Source organism: Ambystoma mexicanum, chromosome 3p (assembly GCF_040938575.1).
Source record: "Ambystoma mexicanum isolate Mex_15411 chromosome 3p, UKY_AmexF1_1, whole genome shotgun sequence".
NCBI lineage: Eukaryota > Metazoa > Chordata > Amphibia > Caudata > Ambystomatidae > Ambystoma > Ambystoma mexicanum.
The window spans coordinates 676,700,204-676,717,734 of NC_090925.1; the positions used below are offsets into that span (position 1 = coordinate 676,700,204).

A 17,531-nucleotide genomic window follows, 5' to 3' on the forward strand; every position below is an offset into this window, starting at 1 on the left:
CCTGAACTGGAAGCATAAATCTAATTTATACTCCCCGAAATAATCCCTAGCTGCTGCCAGACTTTGCTGTAGGCCACTTGGGGTGAGATCACTCAATGCAGTCATCAGCATTCAATTGGGCCCAGTATTTTGTTACATTCATTGTTTTAGGATCTAATTTCACACCCCTTCGATTACTCTCAACACCAGAAAAGAAAAAAAAAAGAAGAAAATGGTGCCATTAGCAATACCAACCGCAGAATAATCATTTTAGCAACACAAACGACTGGCGTGATTGTTACTCCACAGCACACAGTCATTGCTTGCTATAAGCAAGCTGAATCAGTAGCCAGTCTGGGACCCCAATGCTACTGACATTCTCCAATAGGCTTCTATGAGCTACAGTATCAAGTGAATGATGATGCACATCCAGGGCAACAAACAAATTCACACCTCTCCCTTTGGTATACTTTTCTCATCAGAATAGCGAATATAAGCGTTGTAAACCGTAGAGAACGCTGCACGGAAACCTGCCCGTTACCAGAAACCAGTGGGTTCTTTCAGCCCACTATGCCAATCTAGAAGTCATCCGGCTAGTAAAATCCCCTCCTAGAATATCAGAAAAGAGTTTGTAATGTGTCACTTTGTGTACACCTGAATGGTAACGACATTAGCCCAGGCTGTTCCTGCACCATAAAATCTGTTCACCAGCCTGGTAAGTGAACCAACATCTCTCAATATATAGCATGCAGACGGCTAGCTTTCAGCATATTTCGGTCACCAAAGGAGAAACTATACAATTTTCAGACAGATTCTAACACGTGTTGGCGTCAGACAAAAGGGCTAATAAAAATGTTTGATCTATTTCTCCAGGGAAGACCGGGTTGTCCAATTCAGGTTACTCCCTGTGGGCACCTGCAGCCTCTACGCTGCGGAAAGTATGCACGTCGGTTGTTTAACATAGTCTCCTTTTTTCGATTTTAAAAGCAATTCATATCGTTTCTTAATCTCCATTTCTCCCTTCCCAGAAACGAAGACATGAGGGCAGTATAAACTTCACATTAGCTTTTCTAAATTCTGTATCAAACTAGGCATTAGGAATCCAAACAAGCAGTTTTATAATTGGGCACATTTGATCTCCTTAATTGAACAGCAGGGAACCAGTTTAATTCTGTTCAACTTTCGCTTTAACTCCGATAAAAAAAAAGTCCATTCCCACTTCAATCCAAGACGTAATTTGTCTGGGTCTCTGGAACATCGTGCACTCAGCCACCCACACCTGTGCTAGCATTACTAGCTTTCCCCTCACACTCCAGACCAGTTAAGGCATAGTGCATTCTGTTCACATCTAGGGTGCAACTAAATCCCAAAGCCAGCTTCACAATAAAGAGGTCTGTACAATCAACTAATACAATTATTTAACTGGCTTGCTTCTTATTGGTCGGTCATGATGTGACATTCCCCTAACAAATATCCAGTAATGCATTTCTTATATAGCACAACATACCTAGAGGTCTCACAGCGCTGAAATAACAGAAGGCATTATTATCCCACACAGTGGGACTCAATTTATCGACCTCAGAAGGATGAAGGGTTGAGTGAACCTGCCGGAATTGGAATCGGCCACAGCAGGCTGCACACCCATATCCAGGACGAGCACTTCGCTCACTGTGCAATCAGCCCATTACATGCCTGCCAATAAATTTGGCTAGTAGGTCATCCAGTTATCGACTTTAATGTTCAGTTGTCTGTGTGGTACCTTTAACAGAACACAATTTCTAATGACATTTCCCCACCTGGAAAAATGACAGACATTGCCATCCCCCATCAATCAAGTTGTGTCCCAGTTAGAATCTGACAGATTATCTAAACCGCTTGCTTTGCCCAACACTCGGAAAATGGACAGTCTCACTGTATTTCCTAAAACACTGAAGGCGGAATTGTTCTGAAGGAAGATTGGCTATGTATTAGATTTGATTGCTGTCTGGGTCGAGCACTTTGAAACGTATCGGTCGTACTGCCTCTCGTGAGAGAACTAGAAATACCATCATTCAAGGAAACTGCCAGAGAACCAAAAAGATAAACACCCCAACATGGCTACTAACAGAGTTCCTTGATGAGCTGATGCTACAGTTCAGTAGATTGTAGAACGTTTACTATTTTGGTGCCCCAAGATGCAGGCCATCTAACAGAATGTAATTTTGAGTTACCGTCAATGTTTCTAGAAATGGACATGGCTTAGTTGAGATTTTTGTATGTTAGCGGTCTTGGAATTTGTAAGTTTGTCGATTGGTTTAGGCTGTGTTTATTTTGATATAAACCTTTGTATGGGTAGCATCTGAATCTTAGGTCCCAAAAGTACACGATCACTGAGAAGGGTGGGGACTAAGGGTGTCACTTGCCAAAGAACAGACTTGCATACAACTCTGCCTTTTGCAAGTAGGCTTTATGTGAAAGTTTTTTTCTGGAACGAGTCATCTTTTCAAATACTTCCATAGAAAAGCAACAAAGTACGTACAAAAAAAAAGGCCATCATATGGGGGAAGGAAGATAGTTCATGATAAGGTCATCAGAGATGTAACAAAATGTGATGAGTGATTGGTATCATTATCAGACTAATGTGGAACAAAAGCCTGGGGAGGGCTGAACGGGTTTATCTTTTAGCACCCGGTGGAAACGGACATGGGAATCAAGCACGGTACAAAAAACAGGAGCACGATAAAGAGTTGCACAGGGAAAGTGGATGAACTGCACACTATGCAGCAGATAAAGGACCCAAACTGGAGCGGAGCACGTGGGGGTGGGGCGTTGTCACAGAAAAGACACGCAAGCCAACAAGACCATCATCTAAATGAGGGCCCATTTGCTGCAAAAAAGGTTCTGGTGAGGGTTTCAAGCAAGCCCAAGAGGATGGCAGGGTGCAGAGGAAAATGGCATACTGTTGAACACAAAGCATAAAACGCATGCGTTTACCACGGGATTCACCCCATGTCGTTGGCATCCTGACTGGTCAGGGCTAGTTTTAAGGGTGTGTGGGAAAGTGCAAGTCAACATGGATATCATTAGTGGGAGAAAAGAGGCTCGTTTGGTCTATTTATTGAAAGTGACAATGGATTTCACAAGTTAAAATGGTACAGAATTAGGAAATGGCATTAAAAACTCTGATGAGCTACTGCTTCTTGGTTGCTACACCTTGTGAAGGGATGGATATAACATGGCATTGTGTTACCTGGAGTGGTGAGGATATGGTGTTGGAATGCAACATTAGCAGAGGGTTGAGACATACTGGAAAGGGCGGCTTTGGCAGAGTCCGATTTGCCTACACCACTGAGTCACATGTTTTTATGGCAAAGTAGGGAGACCGCCTGTGAAGCAAGCATGACGGCTTGCCCCTCATGTATAACACAATAAATCACATTCAGATGTGTACCGCTGCAAGGATCACACACTCAATACCAATGGCGCCGTCGTTCAAGAATACACTCAATACCAACGGCGCTGTCGTTCAAGAATACACTCAGCCCATTAAACAACAAGCAATTTTTCAACAATTTATTCCTATCAAAAGTGTCCAAAAACAATTTTAAAAAAAATGTTTTAGATCTGTTTCCTGCAGAACCTCATAAGGTCCCTCTTGGCAGCAGTAGGACAAGAGTCAACGCATATTAAGTACCAGTGCAATAAATGCCAACAACTCGGCATTGTATGGCCATGCTCCCACTGAACAGCTGCAAGTTGGACCAAAGATGTTTAGGCTACTTTTTGAAAGAGCAGGTTTTTACAAGCAATGGCAACGTAAGCGAAGCACCCAATGCCGTGCACTCGAAATCCGCAATTAATGAAACCCTTTCAAGCACAGGATCGCTAATTGGATAAAGTCCATTGCAGAACTGCACACTTTCCGTTTGATGGTAAATGCAGTCCAAGGAGCTCAAAATCCTTTAGGTAAGGATCACTGACGTCAGACGCTTGAAGACGCTAGGAACAACTTGCCCCAGCCCATTTCTAACAGTTTTTTTTTCCACAAAGGAAAAGCTCTTTAAAAGTCTTCCAACTTCCACAATGTGCCTGTTTGGAGGGCCACATATCCAAAGTTCACATGTCATTGGGGAGCCCAAACAATTTGACCGTGCCAGCTTCCCGATTGCTGTCGTATTTTCCATCCTTGTCATCACATGCAAAGGCCAGTAGGGGGCGCTTGGGGTGCCAGGCCACTGTGAAGGTGGGCGACTCGCACTGAACTTCACACAGCTTCTCACCTGAAGTCATTAAAAAGATGAAATGGCAATAAGTGCAACAGCAAGTCATCAAATGAATAAAGAAAAGTGCTAACAGAACTTTACAAAAAACGATGTGTTTAATAAAGTCCAGTATAGTATATACCTAGCACGCTCTCATTGTACCGTCTAGTGCAACACTTTCAAAATGCCCCACAAGGGTATACTGAAATATTTAAAAACTGGCCAACAGTGCACTCTGCTAGAGACTATGGGTACCCATTCGTGACTCTGAGCAGGCACATCCTTTGTGAAACGATCTTTTCTATGCTGCCAAACGCACACCATGTTACCCTTGTTGCATATACCTTTTCTGTAATATCATGGCCTGCAGTTCAGCAAATTTCTTAATAGCGGCAGTCCCTGACAGTATGCAGCAAACAACAATGTTTATCTGGCACCCCTCCCCCCCAATCACAAACAAAAAATAAATACTAACATACATGTTACATGTCGATAACCCCAGAAGAGTAACAGATTAAATGAGGCAGAAACAATTTATTACTACCCCTCCTAAGCAACAGCAGTGTCCATTTGTTGGGTAACTGAACAGATCACTAGCCTTGCTGTTGGCTCTATCAACTAATCTTGCCTCTGCGTAATTTGCACCCCTCCCCCACCCCTGGGTAGGATATCTCCCATTGCCACACACACACGCCATTCTTTCGCTAGCTCCCTCCCCCCTAAAAGAAACCCCCCAATTTAGTCATTATGAATCAGTAACTCCACAAGGAAACAATGTGCAGCATACCCGTTTCGACCAGTGCGATATCGATGAAGTGATCCTCCGACGCAGAGGCCAGCATTTTCCCATCGTGACTGAAGCTCAGGGTTCTCACCGGCCAGTCAAGTCTGCAAGTAAGAATACACCAATGAGTTACAAGGCGCACAACTGGTGAGATGAAGCTGAAAGCGAACAACGCCTGGTTGCAAAAGACATCTAACCACAGCTTTATGGCAGAACTGCTCATGGCTATTCACCTTGGACCTCTAAATCCTACTCATTTACGTATGCTCTACACCGAAGGAGCTGTTAAAACCACTTTAATGTGTAAATGAAGCATGTGGTCTCTTCGTTTTGATTGCTCTGAATGTGAAGACAGACCATGTTGCTACTTCATTTCCCATAAGAATGCTCCCATGTGCTCCATGTACATCTAGCTCATGATGGTCTCATTTAGGAGGTCATTACATAATGCGTGTGATGTCACGCATTGACCTTAGTTCGATTGTCTTCCATCGCAATACATACTGTTGATAGGGAAGGAGGTATGACATTGTCTCCGTTTTATCCAAACACTCCGAGCAGGAAACTTTTTAGAAATGCAATACGAATGAAAGAGTGCAAGAGCTTCTCATATACGGACCACCTAACACAAGAGGGACTGGAAAACAGGCTCAGGTGGAGCAAACAGAAAGGAGGATCGCCAAAAGGCAGGGACGAGCCAAATCCAATATCAAGGCTGTATGCTAGCCCCAGGGACAGAGCACAACAACCAATCCCCATCCCAGGTGCCACAAGAGTCCCATTACACCAGCAAGACATTGGGGACAAGCACCTATAAGATCCCAATGTCTCAGTCAGTTGGTAGAGGAATTAGAATGAAGAGCTCACTCAGAGCTGGCCGGGTCCAGAAGGAGCTGGAGAAGAACAGGAGCTGGGGCTGGAGGCAAGGTGAGAAGCCTAGAAAGGAAGGCGATGAGGACAAGAGCAAGCTGGAAGACAGGCCCATAAAGCTGGGGGTAGGGAGGAGACCAGAAGCTGGGGAAGGACCGATCCTAGAAGTGGGGTATTCGGAGACCCAGCCGGCTGGGAGGAGCAAGACTCAGACTCCTGTAAAAAGAAATCATGAGGCGGCTGGGAGAAGATAAATACATAAAAAAGGTTATACAAAATCTCAGCGTGCTGGGAAGAGAAAGACTCAGGAGTAGAAGGAGGAGAACCCAGACCTCACATCAACATGGCAAAATGGTTGAAGAAGGTAGGAAGGACAGATGGCTGGTGAGAGAACACCGATTAGAGCTGGGCATGAAAAGAACAGGAGAGAGGAAAGATGCGTAGTTGGTGGAAGGGTTGTTGAGAGTTTGGGGAGTGTCAAAACACTGGAGAGGCGGTGATAGAAATAAGTAGAGGTGGAACGTGCAATATCAAGGTGTTGAAGCAGGAGGGGTAGAAGGAACTAAAGAAGGGAGGTGGAGGAACACAGCACTAAGGAAGGGCGGGAGACAAGTGGAATATTGTTGGAGTAGGAAGAAGAATATGCATCATAAGTGAGATAGGAGATCATGAGTGAGAAGGAGGTGGTGGAACTGAAACTACAACTGTTTACAGCCAAATAGTGCTGTGGAACAACATTTGAGGCAAGACGCTGGGTGAAGTGTTGTACGTGGGTGAGAACCAAAACCCTGGGAGAGATGGAGGAGCAGAGGCATAGTGAGAATCCGGACCAGACTAGAGCAGCTGTTCATCCTTTTAGTATTGGTCAAATGTACTAAATGAAAAAAAATCGACCCCTCCTTTCACAAATGAGGCTGAATTTTAAAAATGTATGCAAATATTCAATTTTGCCTCTTATTGAATTCTTAAGTAGAGGTGGTTATTTTATACTGTACAGACATATGCCTATCTGATATCTATGAATGTGTTAATATGCTGCAAGGACGCTTCATGAAAACTACATTACATTTGGCTCTGTCTATTCCAAATGCGGTGATTCGCTACGAATTTGGTACATTATCTTTGGCAAGCCACCTCAAATGGCAATCTCTATGTACTTATGCCAAGATCTTGGAACTCCAAAGAACTCCTTATATCTTGATTTTAATACTATAGCCTCACAAAATGTCCTGAAATCTTTATCCACCTTTATTAAACGTATGAATGAGATATTTTTGGATTTGGGTGTTACACACAAAGATCTAACACAGTGTCCAGGCTTTGGAAAAAAAAATTATATATATATATATATATATATATGACTGGATTTCTTCTACCGAATTGCTAAGCACATATACAACTTTTAAAGAATATGCTAAACATACTAACATTGAATATAGGCAAAACAAATTGCCTTGTTTTGCCTAGATTCAAACTACAGAAAGCGGGTGGGTCCCGCTCCCCCACACTAGCTTCCAAACTATGGAACACCATGCCCAACTAGCTGAGATCTGAACCCTCATTCCACTCCTTTAAAATCAAGACAAAATCGTGGCTAGCAGTTCCTGTCAACCCTCCGACTGTTTAGTCTGCACAGTTTGCCACCACACCTACGACAACCTGCTCCTGCATATACTCTGTACTTTCTTGTACAATCATTTATGCATATCCCTCATGCTCTTCAGTTATCTCACTGTATATTTTGTAATTAACAATATCATGTAGTATACTTGTACACTGTAAATGTAAAATACATCACATGCCGCATCTACCACATTGTATATTTTGAAATTATTAGCATTATGTATTATATCCTTGTACCTAACTGTATCACATGCCTGTAACAAAAACCAAAGCCCCAGATGCCTCTGGGCCCGGCACGCTCTACAAATAAAGAAATACAAATACTAAGAAAAGAGTGCCCTGTAGCAATTACATCATTTCTACCACTTCTTGCAGATTCCCTCTTTGCAACTGCCCTGTTGAATCTCTTAAACATCTCATCTTGGAATGTCCTCACTTTAAGGTTCCACGTACGCTTTATCTGAACAAATTTGTGAATCCTGCATTTGCGGACTCGTACGATTACTTACGGGCCAGAATGATGCTAGGAACTCAAACCTCTGATCTTTGACCTAGTTCAGCTGCTTCGAATTGTTGAAACTGAATTAAAAAAAATCTATGAAGAGAAATGTGGATTAGCAATATGGTGATGTTATCGAATCTTGTTATTTAAGATTTATGGCCATTAATTTGAGAAACGCAGGTTCCCATGAATTGTATAAAAAGGTTAGTCTTATCTTTCTATTCGCAAGAAGTCCCTCTACCATGCACCTTCATTGCTTTGCTTTTTGTGCCAATGACGAACTATGACCATCTCGATATTCGCTCCAAGTATAAAGGAACGCATTTTTGCACATTGCAGTTTGCATAGAGATATTTGCACAATGTATTTTGTATGGAGAGGATCTATAATTGTTTCATTGATTCTCTTACCTCAAATCGAATTGTTTATTATTCAAATTTTAAAGGTAGTTTTTGTATAGGATACATGTTTTAATATTGTTTTGTTTACTTCGTATGATATTGTTATGCTTTTTCTTAGAGCAGTTGCAAGGCACGCAGTGGCTCCGATTCTTGCTGGAAGGCTGGCCTCTCAACACGACAGGCCCCAAGTCCAAAGCTGAAAGAACCAAAGGGGCCATTAGAAACCTGCATAGAGTCTAAATATGAGGAGGATTCATGAGACCATGAAGCCTGAGACTATCTGCTTACTGGTATTGGTGTTAAGCAACAAGGAGAGACCTGGCCTGATTGAGAACTGGTAGAGGTTTTGGTTGAACACTATTCCCCGAAGAGACTTTTTTTAAATGTATTTTTAAGTTGTGCTTGTGCAGAATCACTACCTCAGCCTGGAGAACAGCCATCTAACATTTGGCCAAATACAGCCTCAACTGTTTTATTTCGGCCCCAAATTCCACCCATTTGTTAATAAAACCTCTAACCCTATTCCCTTGTCTGGCCTTTTAAAATAAATCTTTATAATTGTTCATAACTTACAGAGGATAAGTTATCAGATAGTAAATGTGCTGCAGGATGTGTGTGAGAAATGCTTCACAGTCTGATGAATGGACATTCACCAAAGTAATGCATACCCATTAGTCTAATAATGCCACATATGTACGACCATGGCTTAAACTCACAAATATCTGAAGCTGTAAGAGTAAAAGGTAAAAGGGCGGGCAATAAGAACACAAACAAAATGTAACAGCTAGGTTTGATTTCTTAAAAATAGGTATCCAATTAAAGCCAATGGTTTCATGAATACATCCACCTTGTCGAAGTCGTTCTTCAAATCATCTCTTCAACATATGTCATGTGCATACTGCCAACAAATTACACCCTTAATAGTCTCTGTAGTCTGCTTGAGAAAGTTCCTAAACTGCTTTTCTAGCCATGAGGAATTCGAGAAACAGGATTTCTTTGGAGGTAAATGTGTCAATGATGGTGTGAAGAAAACCGTGCACAAGTCAAAGAATTTTGTATTCACATCTTTGAACATTAGTGAAAAGACCAGAAGTGTGAAGATTTTGAAGTACCCCAGAGCATGTGTGTGCATAGGGGGGGATTTGTAGTCTAGCACTAAATGCTATGCACCATCTTGTGTGGGTCTATTGTATGGATTTGCCTGTTGTATTAGGAAACCTTGGTCCAACAATTGGTCTACATTTCCAGAGTGGAAAGACACCCGCTATAGTAGCAGCTCTTGCTAGTCATGGATGATCATGCCACTGTAAAAGGCAGACTGCAAGTGACCTGTTGCAGTGATCTGGATGGCACGAGGTGCCTTTATGGCTTTGGACATCCAAGGAGGCTTCGGGATGAGTGTATAGCCAGGCCAGATTATGTGCAGAGCATCGGCAGGTGGGGGGAAGGAAGGTACACCTGGTTAAAGACATCTCTGGCTGCATACAGACAGGCTAGTGATTGAACGTTCGAGAAGAAACAGAACATGGAGACAGTGTCGCCTGCATCAGGGGATTATGTAGTTGTGAGGAAGATGGGGAGAGTGACCAGTGTAGGCGTGGGCAGTGTAGGTGTCTAGATGTGTGCCTGGTGCGATCTGTTAAGCATGCAAGGAATTTAATGGTGGGGGGTGGCTGGGAACCAGAGCCAGATGTTTGCAGACATTGACTCAAGTTTTATATCATTGAGTTTTGCCTCGAACTTACAGGATTCCCCTCCACCCCTGAGAGGTTGAGGCTCTCTGTGTAGTCAGTTTGCCAGGTTATGTAAGTTGAGTGGGAATGTTTTAGGCTGTTTTGTCGGTCATGGTGGCAGCAGGAGTGCATTATTAATGGAGCGCTGGTGGAATTCTCTTGCGCTTCCACATCCAGGTTGAGGCAGCCGCCTTAGTTTACTGGGGGCTTCTCTACACAACTGGTGAGTTGGGAACAGGACATTTTGCAACTCTGACTGGTATGTATTTGGATAGCAGACGAGGTCCAAGATAATAATTTTGAAAGGGTGTAGTTGGGATGAATGTACAGCCTGTGTTGGCAAGCCACATACATAATTGCCCATTTGCTTCGTGGGTTAGCCACCACGGCAGCCATTTGTCAGTGGCTGCCTTCAGAAGGTGAACAGACATGTCCGACTGGCTATAGGAGGACGGAACAGTTGGGGGAACCAAAGATCGCATTGCGTTGCATTCTGCTACTTGTAGACTTATGTTGTATAGGCTAAGTCTAATGTGGTAGTCACCAGGACTTTCATCAAGATGAGCATAATTAAATTAGTTAATCTTTTCAAACATGCGGAATACCAGATACCAGTCTCCAAGCACATGACTGGGATTCGAACCTGTTTTGCTCTGCATTGACTTGCTTTCAAGATAGACACATTGCCCTGAGTTATCCTCCTGACTTGGGGGCATAGCAAATATCCGTCTGAAATTACTGAAAATGTGGACTATAGAGGTTACTAAATTCAACATGCCGATAACCTCCATTATCTGCTACGTCTAAAACATCTGGGTGGGGGAGGGGGAAGCCTTACAATATGTTCCATCATAAACCATATTGTGCTATCTCCACTTTCACATGAAGCTACTGCTAGCGAGCTGGTGGAGCACCAAGGGATCCGAGCAGTGACGTAGACATTTGTCGGAAACAGATCCCAAGGGAATCAAAATGCTGGGGTGGATCTATGGAAACTCCCGGGAGAGGAGGCATAATTTGAAATTTTATTGAGCTTTGTATCCCTTGAACCAGTTTTAGACCTGTCCCGGACAAATTGCCATCCATCCTCTAGTATCATGTTAAGAAAGTTTGGTGCGATGCTGGTCACGCTCTGCCTGTTGATCCAATGCTTGTACAATTCTGTTAGCAGCTATTGTAAATCATTCAGCAATCATGCAAAGTTAATCTGATTCCTTTAATTTAGATAACAGCCGACACGTGTTGCGACCCACAGGTCGTTCTCAAGGCTCTGCTGATTGAAAATCTCAATTAGTGAAGTAAGTCTGATATGTAAGCCTCCTGTTAGATCTACTGTCACTGTCCGTATCCCCGTTGGGTTTCCTGCATTACAAAGATCTAACTTATTTCACTAATTGATATTTTCAAACAGCATAGCCTTGAGAACAACATTCTGCAGGTGAATTTTGGAAAAAACGCAGGAAGCTCTATAGTTTGATTTACATGGAACTTTGACACGAACATTGGTGAAAAACGAGGATGTGCGCGTAGCACCACTGTCTTTATGCAGAACTATACAGAGGTCTGAGCTTGTAGTTCACTGACCCTTCTGAAGTCTGGCTTTGTGCACAGGCTCAAAGGCCCCCCCCCACGAGCCTTGCGAGTATGACATTGAGGTCCGAAGCAAAAGTGGGATTAGAGATTGGAGGGTACAGTTTGACGCCCTCCATGAAAGCCTCAACTGCGGCACCTGCCAACACAAAGATGTACTGTTAGATGTGGTAAGCGCAGAGTGCCGTTCCCGAGTCAAGTAGCTAGAGAAGTTGGTTTACTGCATTGGTTGGTGAATAATCGTTGGGATTGAGAAAGTGTGGTCTGCACCACAACACAAAGTGTTTTCATTTGTTAAAATAGCAGTGCTGTGTGTTAGGCTTGCATAACTCCTTGAGTATTTTCATGCACCTTTGGTCTAGGTGACCAGATTCTATGACCTCAGGAGCCGAGCTGCTAAGTTCAGCTTCTGAGGGCATGGGTGCAGCATTGTACCCAGATTCTGGGTCAACAGGTTGTCCGTGCAAGATAGTTTCATGGGAGGACACAGGGATATCCTTTGGGGGTGTGAGAACCAGGTATGGCAAGGCCACATTGGGGCCATTAAGATCAATGTTACTTGATCCTGGCTGTAGCTTGTGGATCATTATGCTGAGAAGCAGTGTCCGGTTGGGGGGTGGGGATGTAGGAAGTGTATGAAAATCTCCCTGACTAGCATCAGAAGAGCGTTCCCCTTGGATCCCTTCTGGGGAACCCTGGACGCGTAATCTTAGCATCGCGCCTTTTCCAGGGTCACAAAAAAGTATTTCTGGGAACCCCCAGTTTGAGAAGACATTGGCTAGCACGTCTGTGTTTAGTTGCCATTTGGGACTATTTCGTGCGGTCGCCCCCGACCCCCCCCCCCGGTTGCCAGTTTGCTTGCTCCTTTCGTAAGGACAGACGCGGAACGGGGGCTCCCACCTATGCTCGGTGGGGGAATTGCCTGATGAGCTGGATTTTGCTCATTCCCCAGATCCCCATACGATCAGAGTATGATCAAGAAATAAATGGACAGAGACCTCCAGGCGCACTAGACTTGGGGCCTGGCGCTTCCACCCCCCTCAACGGCGACGCAAGTCAAGCAGAGCAGCACACCAAAGCTACAAAAAACGATGACACTGAAGGGAGTTGAATCTTATTTAGCTTCCCAAGCTGAGCTGGGAACTTTGGGATCCAACTACTTCAGCCAGCTCTGTAGTTATAGTCTGGGGATTGGCATTATAGGGGAGTGTGGGACCTCCTGAAAGGTTCTAAAGGACTTTTCTATTAGTCTACACGTCACTAAAATGGCAACCAAGACCAAAGGCAAAGTGAATAAAGGAAATGCGCCACACGCGGATACTACGGGCCCCCTCGCATCTATGTGGGTAAACAAAGATACGAATGATGAGCGCAGGCCTGCCCAGGGGGGATCCCCGAGGCAAGAGGCCCTCCTGGAGAGCTCAGATGGGGTCATACCAATAACACGCCAAGACCTGCGAGGAGAGATGAGCTCACTTCAGGCTTCACTGGGAAGAACATTTCAGGAACAATTTCAACTAATGAGATCAGACATTAACCAAGCTATGGCAGAAATTAAGCAGGAAGTAAGCGAACTGGGTGAGAGAACAGATATAATCGAAAAATGCTTACAAGATGTGGGCAAAGCATCGATGGAAAACAGCGAGGCTATTGAAAGACTTGATATAACGACGCGCAACCTAGAGATTAGAATGGAGGATATGGAAAACAGATCTCGGAGAGTCAATATTAGGTTGAAGCTTCTGCAAGAAACGGTTCAGGATCAGGACCTGGAACACGGTTCAGGGAATTTTCGCTGAGCTACTGGGGGAATCTGCCCCCAACAAGATCGAGCTAGATATGGTCCACAGAGTAGGATACCTCAACAGGAGCCCGAAGGCCAGACCGCGTGATGTACTGGCTGCATTCACAAGATACGCCCAGAAGGAGGCGGTCCTCAGGGCAGCCAGACAAAAAGAGCCGTTGATATTCCCTGGTCAGCGAATTGAAAAATACCAAGACCTGGCTGCCAGCACACTGCTGAAACGGCTGCAATGGAGCCCGTTAACTTCAAAGCTCAAGGAAAATGGAATAAAATACAGGTGGACTTTCTCATTCAGGATAAACTGGATGCACGTCAACACAAGGGTGAGTACTTCATATAATGCGCAATTACCTCAAGGGTTTATTTCCTAGGGACCTGCTTCATACTGGTGGTGGATTGGTAAGTCCCTTCTGATATGTAGGCGATGGTCCTAAAGAAATGGAATGCAGGTTATAGACCATAGACGTCCATTCTAGCATGTTGGTAAAGTGGTGCAGTTAACTCAAAAGGTTAGCTGCAGAGTTGTAGGGATGTTTGAATATCGTCTAGCGCTTGTAGCGTAGCCGTAGGGTATGCAATCCTCAAAGTCCTTAAGCTTAATGGCGATCCAGGCTCAAAGACAGTCTAAATATATATACAGGAACGTGCGTCCCTTAATTAACAGGTCTTCATCCAAATGGATATTAATGACCGAGTCCATTATGCGCTAAATGTGTTTCTTACCTCTGTTAAAAAAATACTCATCAGGCAACAGTCTTCAGACTGCTGCGACGGACACGCGAGTAAAAATCGTGGGAGGACGAAAGTGAAAGTTTATACTCATGACGTGTGAACGCGGGTGCGCGATGACGTCATATGTAAACAATGACCATCACGCTCCGCGCTTACTCGGGAGCGAGAAATCTCAATGGTACGTGCAAGAACAATAAAAAAAGTGAAAAAGAAATGATTGTTTGGTCTGATATGTTCTAGGACTACTGTGCAAAATGAATAATGCTGTGTAGTATTACCATTACACATTCATGAAGAATGCAGAGTAGGTCAAGGTATTATGGTATCTATAATAGCAAGGGGCACCTCTGCTCACAGTATTAGTTGTAAAACCGCATTAGAGGTTTTCATATTTCTACTCAAGTTTACTCAGGAGAAGGCAATTATGTCTGTGGGATTACAGACATAGCGACAGTATGGTTCCCCATGTGAATCATGTTTTTCTGGTTTGTTAATAGGTAATTCCAAACAGAAGACGAGTGTACACAAACACAGATAGTAGGTATCTAACAGTATATATTCTAAGATTTTTCTTATTGGTTCTCCAGCTTTAAGTGAGTAGGTTCAGATCTACCTGTGGTTATCTTTCAATATTGAGCACGTTACATTCATATTGCTAATTACAACCATTAAAAAGAATTTGCAAACCAGTACATAGTCAGCATTAGAGATTTATTCTGCAGATTCTTACCATCTACATAGCAGTAAATAGCTGGACGCTGGTCTACTCTCTAAGGTTACCCAATTAAATGCGAGTAAAGGAACCGCAATTCCCATGTTATAGCAACATATCCCAATGTCTCCCATGAAATTCAGATCTATATCCTGTGTATGTATAATATGATTTCCTACATTGAAATGGTGGTATCATATGTATGGTTAGTAACCCTATGGGTTTAGAGTTCGGGATTGCATGTAGGTGGACTCGGTCCCTCAACCACCTCAACAGGCTTATACTGATATTCAATTTGCATATGACAGATTATTCCAAAAACTGAGGATAATGCTTTTAGAGGAATGTTCCTAAGTGGAAGTCTTCATTCATCCCATATGGGCTCATGCTGTCAAGTTGATCGATCCAGTAGCGTTTGCATTGATCTAGCCTCCTGGCATGATTTCCTCCTGTTGGTGCTATCTGAATCACTTACAAAATTTGATATCTTAATTGTGCTACGGTGTGGCGTTTCTCCATGAAGTGTCTCGCAAATGGTGATGATGGTTCATTTTACGTTCTGATGTTACTCTCATGTTCATTGCATCTTTTTCATCCTCCGTCTGGTCTGCCCCACATAATATATGCCACATGGGCAGCTCAGTGCATATATTACCAACTTTGTATCGCAGGTGGCATAATGTCTACGTTTGATTTTCGCCCCTATGCGCGGGTGTCTCACAATCGCCTTTTGTGATGTTGTTACAATTTCCACAGTGTAAGCATGCAAATGTTCCAAATTTCTTGGTTTGTAATGTCCTTTGGCGTGGGTCACGATTCTGCTTTTACCAGCTTATCTGTAAAGTGACCTCCACTGTTGTAAGCTACAAGTGGAGGTTCTGGAAATAGTCTTTGCAATTGGGGATCCAATTGGATAATCCTCCAGGTTTTTCTTATGAGACGGTTAATCTGATGATTTCGGCTTGAATATTTCAAGGTGTACAAAAATCGTATTTCCTTCTCCGGTTTTTTCTTTAGTAATTCATCTCTTGATGTGAGTGCAGATCTCTTTAGCTGCTGTTATTACACTCTCATGGTAACCTCCCTCTGTGTATTTAGCTGATGTCTTGTCCATTTGTACTGTTAGTGTAGATTCTACTGATGTTCTTTTTGCCCAGAGGAACTGACTGTACGGTAGGTTATCTCCAATATATTTGGATGATGGCTTCTATAGTGTAAGCTGTTATTAACATCTGTGGGCTTAGTGAACAGATTGGTAATGATTATGCCATCCTTCAGTTCAAGTTCTACATCCAAGTAATGGATCTTCGGTGTTCCGATCTCTATTGTAAATTTTATTCTGTCATCAATGGAATTAATATATGTCAGAAAGGTTTCCAATTGTGTTGTATCCCCTCTCAGGATTACAAACACATCATCGATGTATCTCATCAAACATATTAGTCTAGTACTCCATTCCACACGTGAGGTGATCTGTTGCGATTCCAGGTGATGCATAAAAAGGTTAGCATAGGCGGGGGGCATTGCTGAGCCCATGGAGGTGCCGGAGGCCTGTAAATAAAACTGATGATTGAATCTAAAGAAGCTGTTGTGTAGTCTAATTTTAGCCAGTTCGATTATGAATGAATTTTCGGCTTTGCACTTGTTTTCTCCCAACAGTGCCCATTCCAGTGCTTCTAGTCCCTTGTCATGTGGGAGGGATGTGTACAAACTTTGTACATCAAAGGTTACCAGAAGGTCATTTTCTTGTAGATTTTGTATGGCGTTTATGACATTCGGAAAATGTGTGGTATCTCGGAGGTATGTGCTGAAGGATTTTGTCCACGTAAATAGCCAATGGATCAAACACACTGTCTGTTCCTGCAACAATTGGTCTCCATGGAGGTTTTGTGAGTTGTTTGTGAATTTTAGGGAGGCCGTAAAACACAGGTGTTATTGGGTTAGTTTTGAATAGGTAACGCTTCGTTTTGTCCGAGATCCAGCCTTTTTCGAGGGCCTTCTCTAGCACCGTCTCAATCAGTGTTGACATTTTATGAGTCGGGTCCTAGTTAATTGGTATATAGGTATCCCCGTCGTTCAATAGTGCCATGCAATGTGAATTGTAGAAGGTGGTATCCATAATCACTATTGCCCCTCCTTTATCTGCCGGCTTCAATGTCAGGGTGCTGTCAAGTCCTTAATGATTCTACTCTGGTGTTTGATATATTTCTTGACTTTGTTATAGTCGATTTTCTTTATTTGACTCAACATCTGAGATTCAAAAAGTTTCAGCGTGCTGTTCTGGATGGGGGGGTCAAATGAGCTTTTAGGTTTTATCAAGAAATTCCGTTGTCACTAGATCATCATTAGGTGGTTGTGCGTCAAAGAACACTTTTAGCCGCATCTTTCTCAGTCTGTGCAAATTCACCCGTTCTTCTAAATGCGTGGTGTTTTGAGTGGGGGTAAAGGACAAGCCTAGGTTCAATAGCTCAAGTTGATTCTTGGCCAGTTGTTTTGAAGATAGATTGACCACTAGGTGTTGTTTGGTTTGTTCCTTGGTCTTCGGTTTCTTAGCCCCTCT

At 43.3% G+C, this 17,531-nt stretch overlaps 1 protein-coding gene across 1 annotated transcript in view; it reads right to left on the reverse strand.

Annotated features, from left to right (window-relative positions):
* Window positions 1-3,517: 3,517 nt before the first annotated feature.
* The window catches only part of THOC3 (THO complex subunit 3), a 149,550-nt gene continuing 135,536 nt past the window's right edge, over window positions 3,518-17,531 (reverse strand). The window contains exons 5-6 of the mRNA XM_069651447.1: window positions 5,008-5,108; window positions 3,518-4,238 (exon numbers count right to left, since the gene is read on the reverse strand). Coding sequence (XP_069507548.1) covers window positions 4,075-4,238; window positions 5,008-5,108 — 265 coding nt within the window. The 3' untranslated portion in view covers window positions 3,518-4,074. The remainder of the gene's footprint in view (window positions 4,239-5,007; window positions 5,109-17,531) is intronic.